This window comes from Austrofundulus limnaeus, unplaced genomic scaffold (assembly GCF_001266775.1).
Source record: "Austrofundulus limnaeus strain Quisiro unplaced genomic scaffold, Austrofundulus_limnaeus-1.0 Scaffold1324, whole genome shotgun sequence".
NCBI lineage: Eukaryota > Metazoa > Chordata > Actinopteri > Cyprinodontiformes > Rivulidae > Austrofundulus > Austrofundulus limnaeus.
This window is the reverse complement of record NW_013953726.1, coordinates 36,768-50,160: the sequence shown is the minus strand read 5'-3', so window position 1 is coordinate 50,160 and position 13,393 is coordinate 36,768. Positions and strand designations below refer to the sequence as shown.

At 38.5% G+C, this 13,393-nt stretch overlaps 1 protein-coding gene across 4 annotated transcripts in view; it reads right to left on the bottom strand.

The window, feature by feature from the left end:
- LOC106534975 (glutamate receptor ionotropic, kainate 5) overlaps window positions 1–13,393 on the bottom strand; it is a gene marked incomplete at its 5' end in the record, with an annotated part of 26,975 nt that overhangs the window by 8,566 nt on the left and 5,016 nt on the right. For all 4 annotated transcript variants that reach the window (XM_014031802.1, XM_014031803.1, XM_014031804.1 and 1 more), the window contains 8 exon segments: window positions 2,081–2,306; window positions 3,532–3,697; window positions 5,499–5,672; window positions 5,876–5,985; window positions 6,525–6,638; window positions 7,550–7,753; window positions 10,516–10,623; window positions 12,647–12,751. In XM_014031802.1, coding sequence (XP_013887256.1) covers window positions 2,081–2,306; window positions 3,532–3,697; window positions 5,499–5,672; window positions 5,876–5,985; window positions 6,525–6,638; window positions 7,550–7,753; window positions 10,516–10,623; window positions 12,647–12,751 — 1,207 coding nt within the window.

Here is a 13,393-nt window from a genome sequence, read left to right as displayed (position 1 = left end):
GAACAATATTTATTGTTTAAAACATATTTTTAAATCTTGTAAAATGTAAACAGTTTCTCTAAGGCTGAGGGAGGCTATTTGCTTGAATCTTGTTTTCCTCAGTAACCCACTGCTCCCTGAAGAATACAACAAACAGAAACATCATGTTTTATTTATTGTCTCATATCTATGGTGAATAATGAGCTTGCTCTTTGTTATAATCTCTAGTTCAAGTCAAATCATTACAGAGTATGAATCACTCATCTGCAGCTTTATATTCAATGTAGAAAACCTTCAAATAATCAATCATCTAACTGAACCAGAAATACATTTCTAAAAATATGTTTTTTTTTATTTTTAGAATATGCAATTCTCTTTTTTTCTGTTTGTTTTCTTGTTCCTTGTATCTTCTTTAGTTTTCCATTAGTCTATAACAGAAAGTGAAACCATGGCTGACCTCTTGATTAGAACAGATCAATGTTTCATTGGCTAATTCTATACGTCCAAAACAAGAAGAAGAAGGGAAAAAAAGCAAAATACACAAGCTGAGTATTTGAAAAGCAATCAACTGTGTTCATTACCACCAGATCAAATGCTTACTAATCCCACAGATAAAACTCCATCAGCAGCAGCTTTTTTCAAGTTTAATCTCACAAATCAGTCACAAGTACACGTGTCTGTTTAGCATAATTGATCTCTTGTGGGTGTTTCTGCATCTTTTACAATCAATGCCTTGTAATCCGTCCTCTGCTCCTTTTGTTGGTCATATTTACAGATTAAGATCTGAGATTAGCCCCCCGTCACACCCGCGTGAAACACTCGGCTCGTTCACGCTCTCACACTTCCTCTGCCAGAAATGTCTGCTGTTCACGGTTTTCTGCAGATTATTGCCCACTCTGTTTCTTGGAGAGTTCACTGGGGCTATAGGTGACCTACTTTACTCTCAGCTGTAAATAGTTCCCAGACTAATGATCTTGTCCTTGGCTATTTCAAGATAACAAGAGCTCAACTTCTCTGAGGAAAGTCAACCTTGAGCTAAAGGATTAAAAAGGGAGAGCTTCCACGTGACATGTCAGAGCAGAATTCATAAAACAAAACAAAACAAAACTATTTGTCTAAATGAGTCAAATTTTTTCATCATAGCGTTCTTGTTAATTACGTTAATTATCTTTCTGTAATCATTGTACATTTTCCTTCATAAACTGTTCCGCATTTACATTTTTCTTTATTAATATAAAGGTAATAGATGTATTTGTATTTGTATTTTTTTGCTTTTGTTTTTTCTGATGTTAGATGCATCTATTTTGTTTTTATCATTCTGCTAAATTTGGCTCTTAGCTAAAAAGCTTGAATTCTTTAAAAAAAACAACAACAAAAATATCAAATAAGACAAGATAAGAAGAAATGTCTCATTTAAAGATGCAGTATAAATATGAATACAAATAAGGTAAAAAGTAAAAACAGAAGATAATGTTCCACTATAAATGCTGTATCAGTATGTTTTTGATACTGAAAGAGATATAATTTATCACATTCAGTGAGCCACTCTTTACCACTTAAGCTGTCTTTTACTTTTTGAAAGAGGCAGGTGAAAACAGATTTAAAAGAGATTCAAAACATGATGATGAATTAAAGAGTTTTGAGTGAAGAAGGTTTTCAAAAGAAGCAGAAGCATCAATGAGGATTTTTTTTCAGGCTTCAAAGGTTACAATCACCTTATGTATTCTCTCTGTTGATGTTTGTGTGGATTATGGTTTAAAGGTCACAATACAGATGTCATGTATTGGATTAGACCTGCATTTTATCAATAAAGTATTGAGCTGATTTGAGCAGTTTACCGCCCAACCTCAGAGCAATGATGGATTCACAACTGCTCAGCTTCCTCACTCTTCAGCAGCATTTAGCAGGATCTGTGTTGCACTTCCCAAATGCAGTGACACAAAACAAATTGTGTTTTTAAAGTTTTAAAGAGGCATGTGTTCAGAAAAAAAGGTGCCGCTGTCACACAAAATACAAGCATGAAACTCTTTACCGCAGATTGTATTTAAAATAACACAGTAAAGATTCATAACATGGGATGATGGGTTTGCTGTATTATTACCTAACGGCAGGCCGATGCCGTAGCCCTTGGTGTCCAGCAGGCCTCCGATCTGTGTGAGGTTACAGTTGAGGCCTCGATGATACTCGTTCATCGTGCTCTCCATCAGGAAGGCGTACTTGGAGTTGAGCACGCGAGCGATGCCTTCCTCCGTGCTTTTCACAAAAACACTGGGCAGCTTGGAGTTCATGTAGTTCCACATTCGCTGATACGTCTGGTACCTCGAGTTCTGCAGAAAGATTTGTGGAGATAAGTACTTTTTATTGACTTCAGAATACATGCCACGTTTCAGCAGTACACTATATCTGTWAAACCAACTGAAATATAGAYGTTTTTGTGTTATCTGGTGACAGATGGCTGTGATGGCCACCTTGAATCAAGCTAACTCCAAAATGGTTATTTATAATTTAGCTGTTGAAGTGCATCCAATATTTCGTATGATATTTTGCTAACCCATGGATACAGACACACACAGACATGAACAACATTTTCAGCATTTTGCCTTTGGTGATAGAAAACGATGCAGTTGACTTTATTATGCCATGCCAACATTACATGACCAGTCATATTAAAGATGTGTGTAGTTCACTTTGATAACCTGTTAAAAACAATTTATACGTTACGCAACAGCTGACCAAAGAAGAAGTAAAACTTTTTTGTCATTATATCCACACACCATGGTTACTGTGATGTAAAGATAATAAGGCTGTCAGAGGAAGTGAAGAAACAAAAAAGAGAAACTAAATGAGCAGAAAACTGGATAAAAGTTCACTGGAGAGTAAACAAGATGCAATCAAAGGATGTTAGATTTATTTAATAATGTATTTTTTACATTTTAGTTTTTGCTAATAAATGTTTAAAATATATGCAGATTTCAAATGTTAAATTAAAAGACTGAAACTTTTTGCAGCAGCTGTAGATGTGAGAAAAGAGAAGACGGTCTGAGTGTAATGATGTGGTTTTTTTGTGTGTTTGTGCAGATTAGGCATCATTGAGTGAGATAATGTGCTGTAACATTGGAACTGGCTAATGTTGGCAAAGACAGACACCATCTTTATCCTCAATGCAGACAAACATTAACGCGTAAAAAACAATGTAGCCTTTTTCCCTAAATTTACATGAGTAAACAGACAAATTTTAAATACTCACAAACTCAATCGTCCACCGGCTAACACACCAACATCCTCAGACAAAACACACTTTGACAAACACAGATGTCCACTCAGAAGCCTGAAGCATTGTCATAAAGCCAAAGACAGGCAGTCAGCCACTTAACACAACCAGCCATAAAGATGAGCACAGAGAGGCCTGGTGTGAACACATTCACTCAATTCACAGCAAACAGGTTTGAAACGCAACTTACTCTCATTACACACATAATTAAATCAATTCAACTGAAAACACAAAGACAAATTTTGCAAAACCATATCAACAAATTCTAAAAATGACCGTACCATGAAGAAAGTCATGGTGCTCCCTCCATGAATGGTTCCGTACTCGATGTTGGTCTGATCGGCCAAATCATCCGGAGACTCGATGGGAACCTCCATCCTCTGAACGGTCAGGAAGGCCGCCAAGTTGGCCGTGTAGGAAGAAATGATAATCAGAGTGAAGGCCCACCTGTCAGATTGAGACAAGGGAGATAAAAGTAGAGGATTTCTGTAACAAAACTCATATCTATGTTACAGTTTTTATTGATTGTTTTGACGCAGCTGTCAACCCAAAATCCACATTTTCAAAACAGTTAACGCAGAGGCCTAAACAGTGTCACGGTGGTCAAAATAACACATTTTGTTTGCAAAAGGTACTAACTGTGTCAAAACATTTAAAATATGGAACAAAAGCTAATTTTGCCTCAAACAACTCAGCCTTGACTTAATGTATGAGCACCTCCAATCAAACATTACACAATGGGCAACAAAATACAAACAACAGCACTCATGTGTGAATCAATGCACCATTGCTTGTCATTGTAGCCTATGACTGTACGTAGCTTACATGCCAGTGCTGTTTGTAGTCAAATTTGCCCTCTTGCAAAAATGTATCCAGAAGCAGATACGCTTTGATGCAAATTTTATTGATTACATTCTTTTTTTTCAGACTGTGCCTGACAAAGGAAATATTCCAACAGAGAATACATGGAAATAAAAATAAAATCCTTTACTGTGAGAAATTAGGTAAATAAAAAACAGTCTTTTACAGTAAAGAACAAAAATGTGCATAAGGCCTATACTATAAGAGTATAAGAGAACAACACCTGCAGACTGATTGCAAATTGAAAAATTCTGTGAAGAAGTGYCAAACAGGGGCTTTCAGTGATTTCATTCTGATCAGGGAGTTTCTAAGAGCTTGGAGCAGATGGTTTCTCTGTAACCACAGCTAAAACGGAGGAGTTTGGACTTCTTGAATGACATCTGCGTTAACTGTTTTGCAAAAGGGTGGAAAACTGTGTCAATGGGTTAACACACTGCAAGAGGTGTCTTCTGCTCTGCTGAGACGGTGATGATGAAGACTGAGAGGTTCCCAGTTTCTTCAAGCAGGGCAAAGCAATCAATAAAAACAGTAATATATATCCCTGGACTGAGCCTTTATACAAAGTATTGCAGATTCTGTAAAAGAACAACTRTTCAAATTGATATTTTCTTACATTTAACATCCCCAAAACAGCCAATATCGCTTTACACTTACGTACTTCAATATTTCACCACCCATAACCTTGAAAACTCTTGACATCTTTGTGTTTTCTTTATTGCACATAGTGTTGTGTAATTCATTCTTATTCTCTTCCACTTTTTGTCTCTTTAGCTCTTAGCTATTTTTCTTTCGTTCTCAAGACATGATTTGTTCCGGGTATCTTTGTGGCCACAGGAGGAAAATCAGGCAACAGCGTATTTTGTCAGCTTTGCATTAATTCATTGTTTTCCCTTGAATTCATTTAGCTGTAATATAAAACTAGTTAACCATCTGGAAAATTTAACATGTGTTATGAAAGCAGATTTAAAGAAAAAAAATCAAGGAATGATACTCAGCAGTGATATCTCCGATGGCTAATCCCCTCTAGTCATGTTAAAAAGATGAAGCCTCTGATTGGAAGTGAAAGAATCAAAAAGTAAACCCAGTTGGCTTCTAGGGAAGCTCTAAGAATCATCAAGTAGTACAAGAAAAAAAAAGTCAAGCACATAGACTCCTTCTCCCTCATTAGCTTCCAGACCCACTCATATCACAAACGCTGTATGTCTTAAAGTTTTAAAAGAGCAGAGTGAAAACTTTCCGTTCAGCTGATGAATGTAAATGCGGTCTTCTCTATGTCATACAATTTTCTACAAAGTGAAGGTCAAATATTCAAATGAAGAAACAATGACGGGCAAATATTTCTGTGTGGAGGTGGAGGTGGGGGGGGGGGCATTCAGCTGGTACGTACCACACACCACTGACACATCTGGTGGACAAGGCTCTGGGCATTATCTCTGATCCCTGCTGCATGAAGCCACCGACAGGAAACCACAAACTGTTTCCCAGGGTGTACTGGTTCTCCAGCATGTCCCTGCGCTCCCGCAGGCAGGGGTGAGGGTTGTACCACTCATAGGGGCTCAACCTGGTCAGGAAGCAAAAAAACAGAAATATTGTTACACAGATCTGGTGAAAAATGCGAGCCAGTCTATCACTTGTCTCATAACTGCCTGAGAGAGGGTTGAGTGGAGTAAGAAGTGTTAACGTGTGACAGGTTGTGTTTAAATGGCAGCGGAGCTTCGATGAGGGCTCCAGACAATCACTCTGAGTGTGATGTAACGTACTGACCTTGCTGCCAGGAAGAGCACGCAGCTGACAGCCAGGTAGGCGAGCAACATGAAGAGCCAAACAGCCGGGGAGAAAGGATCGAGGAAAGAGAAGTAACCTGGCTTACGACCCTGGAACAGGGAAAAACGAATAAAGGGAAAAAAAATGTATATAGATGAGGAAACGGAGACAGACAGTGATGGACTCAGACAGAAGCTGTAAAAGGTTTTCCCTTTTTGCACCACAGGAGGGCAGTGTCCTTCTCTGCTCTTTAATGCAATGTCTGCAGTGCTTTGATACCCTTATCCTACAATCCATAAATGCTCTGTTTAACAATGCTTTCTGCAGGAGCGTGCCTGGAGTAGATCCAAAACCTCATTAGCAATGTAAAGCTGCCATCGTTACAGAGCTCTAACTTACTGTGCAAAAATAAATTATCACTATAAAGTTGAGCGTAGACTCACACAGATACTGTCTGCTTTCAAAAAAAAGAGATAAATTTTTATGCAAAAAGCAGTTTATTTTATTTTAACAATGGTTGTTTTCTTTATCTTTTATTAAAATATGAGCTTATAGGGAAAGCCCGAGTAATATATATATGGAGTCCAGAACAAGACCTGAAGAAGGTATCCCCCAGCAGGTGCCCTACAGCCCAAGATAACACCCTCACCAATTGAACTCGGTACAAGATGCTGATCCCCAGGGTCATGAACGGCTTAGAGAAGTCGATAACTTTCTCTCGTTCTGATGTGATGGTGAAGCCCGCCACAGCCAGGTCTGCTTTCTGAAGGATTGACAGAAATAGGTAGGTGGAAAAATAGTGGCAAAGATGAGAAGGAAGAAAAAGAAGGAGAAGGATTGAAGGAGAGAAGAAAAAAAGGACAGGTGCAAAAATGGAGAGACAACTCAAACTGCACTCTTTAAAAAAATGCTGATTCTCTAGAGTAAATGTCAAAGCTTTGACTGTGCTGTGGGGAAAAAAAAAGATTTAATGAAACATACAGAAGTGAACTTTGCCGTATAGAATCTCTCACTGTCAATCCATGATTCTAATTAGTCTAATAGAAGAAAAACACTGGGTGTCTGGTCTGCTCACCTGCAAAAAAACGGCAGGTCCTGGCTGTTCTGCCTTCCCGCCATTGCTTCCATTAAAAGCTAATTGATGAACACGGGCCACTAATTAGAGCCGAGTGATCAGGCTACGAGGAGGACAGCGGGCGAGAGGAAGTGCAGAGAGCTGGGGGAGCACCACTGTGGCAGACCCCACACAGGGACCTCAGCTTGGTAATTGAAGTATACCGGATGGTAATTAAACAGAGAGGGTCTCTCATTAGCCTGCTTCAACCAAAATGTCAGTCACAGGCGCAATAGGCCAAGGCAGGGAGAAGAAAATATGAATATATATTTATATACATGTGCAAAAAAGGGGTTAGTAGTGCTTTCCCACGAGGAAAGGCGGCTCAGGCAATTTCAAGCCTTTTTGCTGCTGTCTTTTGGGGAATTATCAATTCAGCTTTTGTCCTAGATAAAAGTCTCACTCCCCTCCGAGGGCAATTTGAGACATGGGAAGTTACAGCAGAGTTGTGGTTTGGGGCTACGGCACGCGAGTGTGTGTATGTGTGTGTACAGAGTTGTGTGTTTGTCATGGGTTTCTGAAATCTGTGCATGTTTCTGTGTATTCTGGAGATTTCTCACCCTGTTGATTAGTTCTCCAACCATGCCGGTCCAAGAGCCGTTGGGCTCTGGGGCCCCGTACAGCCCATCATCCACCAGCTTGATCTTGAAGGAGAATTTCAAGATGTCTGCCAGCTCCCTCAGCATGTCGACACAGAAGCCCTCGTACTGGTCGTTGCCTTCGAGATCTTGGTAATTGTCTTTACGCATCACATACGGGTTCTCCTGTGCACGGGGGGAGGATACAAGAGACGTCTCAATTCAAAGCAGCAAGCATCCAGTTTTAGCAGAGATTATTAACTGGATTAAATGAATCATTTATGGTTTGAAGACTGGGCTCATTTGCTTTCTAGCTGAGATTTTAGATGTGTTAATTAAAGATGTAGTTAAACCATGAGGTGATAAAGATGGATCAGTAAGAGGTTTGAAACAGGATGAAACAGTAGCACAAATCCATACACAGCACTTCAAAAGCTCTTTTATTAATGTGTTCTGCACATAGAAAGTGTTGCTTTCATGCAATGCTATACTAACTTCCATCATTTTAATAAACAGAGAAAACTGGCATCATTTTTTAAAAATTGTCTACAATTAATTTGTAAACACACAAGTCAACATGTTCAGACATAACTGCTAGCTCTTTTTTGCATCTTTCTACTTTCATTTAGTGTAATTATCAATTTCAACATTCTCATGCATAAAAATCAGCTTGCCTTTTGTGTTGAAAACTGAATAATTAGTCAAATTTGTAAATGTGGAAGAGTGAATTATAAGGTTGAGAGAGAAGGACAGACTATAAATGTATTTTCCTTGAGTCTGACCAGACCTGAGGAGAAAGAATCCCGGCTCAGTAATATGAATTTTTTATCTGCCTCTTCTAAGTGCCCTACAGATATGTAAGTCTAATGCTAAATTGCTTTCAAAGACATAATTTGATAGTGTAAGATGGTGGCAGATGCAGGTGAGAGAGGCAAAAAGTCTCAGAATGAGGAATCTGGCCATTGAATAAAACAAATGTAGATATAACTGGGTACCAGCAAGGCTCTCGCTAAGAGAGTCTGATTATTTTAAAGAATGATGTGGAGAAAGTAAAAGCATCAAGCTTATCATAAAAAAATGACCATTTCTGCAAAGACTGATAGCAGAGGTAATGAAACATATTGGTCTAGGAGAGCTATACCAGAGCTACTAACTTACTCCTCAGATTAAAACAAACTAGTCTAGATATTGCATACAATTCATTAACACAATGTTAGTCTTTCTTTATTTATTTATTTTTGGTACAAGTCAGCCTCGTCTCTGTCAGGAGAGCTGTGGCTACCACCATTGGTGTGTGAACGACTGTAGTGTAAAGCAATTTGGAGTTCACAGGGACTTGATAGAATAGAATAGAATAGAATAGAATAGAATAGAATAGAATAGAATAGAATAGAATAGAATAGAATAGAATAGAATATCCACCAAAGTGCTACACAGTTGTGAATAAAAAAATTTTAAACAACACACAAGGATAAAACACAAAACAATCACCAATGCAACAGAGGGTACGATATAAGGTGTCATCTGTAAAACACAGCATGGTAAGGTGCTAATATGCCGTGGAAAGGACGCTCTTGCTGGTGTTCAACAGAATGATTGAGGCTGGAACAAAGGACAGTTTCAGTCTGTTGGTCCTACACTGTGGCACCTTCAATCTCCTTCCTGGCAGCAATTTATATTCAGAGAACAGTTGGGTGTTTATGATCAGTGGATACAATTTTTGCTGTTCTTATCACTGCTTGGTCATACATAGTCTGCATGGGTTTGTGCCGTAGTATTTTAAGCCGATTGTTTCATGAATGTGGGTGAGCTTGTTCATGAGTTGGACAGTTACCAAACCAGGCTGTAAAGCCCTATATACAGTAATTTATCATATAAGTTCAGGCCATCTACCATTAACCATCGTGTTTGTTGAAAAAAGGCACAAAGGCTAAGGAAATTTTTGCTTGGTAAATTATTTCTTTCTTGTAACCATGCTTCGTGTCAGTAAATCTTATAACAGACACCTGATGGGCTCAAAACAAGTGTCAATAGCAAGAGCAAAATAAACTGTTTGGCAGAGAAGATTTGACAAATTTTTCATGTGCGTAACCCACATACTTATCTCTACTACTCATCCCACAAATGCATGTTCCTTACAAATGTGGCACTATTTAAAATGGCATTTAACACGGTTTAAGATGTACTGCCAAGAAACATTGTATAATTTTTTAAAAAAATCTACCAAATACAAATTTCTTTACTTTTTGTGCTATATTTATAAAAATAATAAAAGTAAAAACTTTAACCTGAAATAATCACACCATTTTATACTTACTTGCTTTTTCCTGCTTTACAGTATGTCTTTGAACAGACAGGAAAATGTGAAAATCTAAAGTAATGACTGGTAATAAGAAATGTGCAGAGAGGGTGGTAAATGGAGGTATTTGGGCCCCCTCATTCAGTGAGGTCCTATTGATCTTCCCTGAACCTCACTGAGTGTACCATAATTACATTAAGCAAAATATGCTCTATAATCATAGCATTAGAAAAATAAATGCAAAACTTCTCAACCACAAGACGACAATAACAAGAATCGACTTGTCTGCTTTATCTGAACAAACTGACAAAATGTTTTTTTGATGATATTACTTTCAGAAAAGATGGATGCACTTTTACAGATACAGATAAAGATGATGGATCAGCAACATCACTGATTTTATTATGACTAAAAAATGCACAGAGGGCTAGAGGACAGAAGGACATTGTTATTAGAAGAGCAGCCTTTTGGCAGTCTCATTTAAGTAACACATTCTTCTCAGAGCTCCGTCAGTTTCTGTGACAGCTACAGCGACAGCTAAATTGCCAGAAACAGACCAAAACACAGCACGAGCTCCAGCACAGAGTGTGTAGGAGCACAAAAACAACCCTCGACAGCGTGGACACTTATGAGGTAACTGTGACCTTACCAGAATTGTGGTGACAATGAGGGTCTTGTTTGCCAGAGTCTCTGAGACATTAATATCCAAGCTGGTGGAGTTCATTGCCAAAGTGTTGTTGGAGTACCAGATCCCAATCTGACAGAGAATACAAAGCAAGAGAAAATCAATAACTATTACGATATAAATAATGTACTGTTAAGCTTCACTGCACTTGTTTTTATCTTGTGATGCTACACGCTCAAGTTTATCAGTCAGAACATCAATCCTGGTGGTCTATTTTATAATGCAAACACCAGTACATGTACTTTTTTTAGACTTTGGCTTTAGTATTCATATCGTTACATACTGTATATCTATGCTGACGTGATGGCTCCCACAGGAGCCAAATAATACTCGCAGCAATATGCGCTGTTATAAAGCAAATGCTATTTACAAGCAAAGCAATGAACTGAGAACAAGACGGCTTAGACAATAATGAAAAGCTTTCATGATCAACTGCTTTATTTCACGTCTTTTTCCTTTGCTCACACCTTTCTCAAATTGCACAACACAGAGACGGTAAAGTCACTTAGGAACGTAAGTGTGTGATTATGACCTCTCTGATGTGCAGGGTGGATCAGATGCTCACGGAGGCATTTCTTTAGGATTATTACTGCACATTTTTCAGTGGGTCAGAAGAAAGGTAATGGCTCCACAGACCGAATCGCAGCTTTTCTATTACAGTTTTTATCCGGCACTGACATTTAAGAGTGGTCTTTTATCTGCGAACCTCTGCCGCTGGCCTGCACTGGATGTCGCCACACAAAGAGGTGGGCAGAGTTAAAATGTTAATTACTGCAGCCAAACTCTCCACTGAGTTCGAGTTTAGCTCTAAGTGAGAAAATGACATTTTGTTTAAGCATGAGAGACGGAGATCTGGAAGACACACTAAGCGGAGGTGTAGAGTTTCCTGCAGTCCACAAACTTCTTCCGCTTAAAGCGTCACTTTGACTTTGCTTTGTCTAATGTTACATCTTTTGTCTCAGTTCTCACTCATGCTTACTGAAGGAGGCCACAGTGAAATAACACTTCATCACACTCCAGTGGATTTGGCCTTCCAGCATTTTGTTTTGGTTCCAAAAACGGCTCAAATAAGAGAAAATTTTCTGGGTCAAATGTTCAAATGGCAAGATTACCTCGATCCAGTTAAATAAGTTTTTAAAGACTGGTTCAGTGCTTTATCAGTGTGCTTTGTATTTTCAGAAGCTTTTAGAGACAAATGTGGGCAAACTTTAAAAAGGTATCATTTTTTATATGTATTTTACATCATTAAATATAGCCTAAGCTGCTCAAAGTTTCAAGAATGTTATTTAATTATAATTCAGCTTCTGTTTGTGCATTATGCTACTCAGGATAAAAAGTTGAACAATAACAGATAAAATATCATGTAAAAATATTAAAACGTACTCCTAACTTCACAGTTGCATTCATTAACCAGAATTTGTTCCAGTTGAAATTTATTTAGTTTGGTTGTTTGTTTCTTAATTTTGTGTTTGGTTGTAAATGAAAAAATTAATAATAATAAAAAAAACATTTTCTTGCATAAAACCTTTAATGACTGGCATCAAGTTATTCCAGGGCATTGTGGAAAAAATAATTTTAAAAGCAACACATTGGTTCCATGCAAAACAAACAAGTTAAACTCTGCTGACAGTTTAAATGCAACATGAAGTTTTAAAAAGTGCAAATTTTATTATAGTCATAAAACAAAAAAACAACAAATACTAATGAATCATGTACTTATWTTGCAAAACATGTAGTTGACATTCAGCAGCAGTTGATTAAACAGGACAGTAAAAGATGTAAATGAGTTTCTAAAAAGACGAGCAATGATTCGAATCAGARCTGAAGGTTAATGCAGCTCATCTATTCCAGAAGCATTCGAATATTAACATATATTTAGATCTGCAAACAGGTAGCTATAAAGCMCTGTCAGGTGAAATACATGTCAGCTTCATACAACTCAGCTCTGGGCACCATGAGGAAAGTCTGTGATGAGGATGACCTCAGTGTGAAACGCTTCCACAGGCTTTGTGAAATCATACAGGTGACCTGAAACTAACCCAAAGCCTATGGCCACTGTGACCTGGTTGTTACATCACAACAGGTGGCTCCTGACCTCTTTGTGGCCTCCTCTGTGCTTCTCTAGGATCCGCAGGGTGTAGTTGGTCCTCTGACCTTTGCTGTTGAACTCGACTCGCCCTGTTAGGCCATCATACTCCACCTGAGARGAGGATGGAGAGGAAGCATGACAGCAAAGACAGTGATAGAGGAGAAAAAAAAGACAAAGGAAATGAAAGCAGAATGTAAGTAAAAACACCAAAAGGAAACAGAGACAAAAACAAAAGCAGTACTCTGTGTGAAASTATCCATCATCATTAAACAGATACAGCCAACAGTTATCTGGAGGCAAGGAAAAGAAACAGTGGCTAAAGCTGTCCTCGACAAGGCTGATCACTTCCAGATCAACTGGGAGAAAGAGACTGATGGAGAGGCTCAGACGGGGCAGAGGAGAGAGTCAACAGAGCTCTAATAAGACCCAGACCTGCACGTCACGCCTCAGCTTGGCAACTCCAAAACCCAGGTGCTGGCACAGTTTGAAGGAACTATGATGAATGGCAGAGCGCTGAAGATGGAGCACACCATGATGTTGACTAACAAAGACAGATGTCGGGCAGATGGGCTGCAGGCAATGAGAGATGGGACACAGGCTGCCGTGACAACAGGTCGTTGATGATGAGGGAAGCAGACGACCAGAGATGGTGGATGAAAAAAAAAAAAAAAAAAAAACAGAGGTTATGTGCAACATGGGATGCAAACAATACACATTGTAATTTTATATGTTTTTGATTTATAAAGAAGTCAA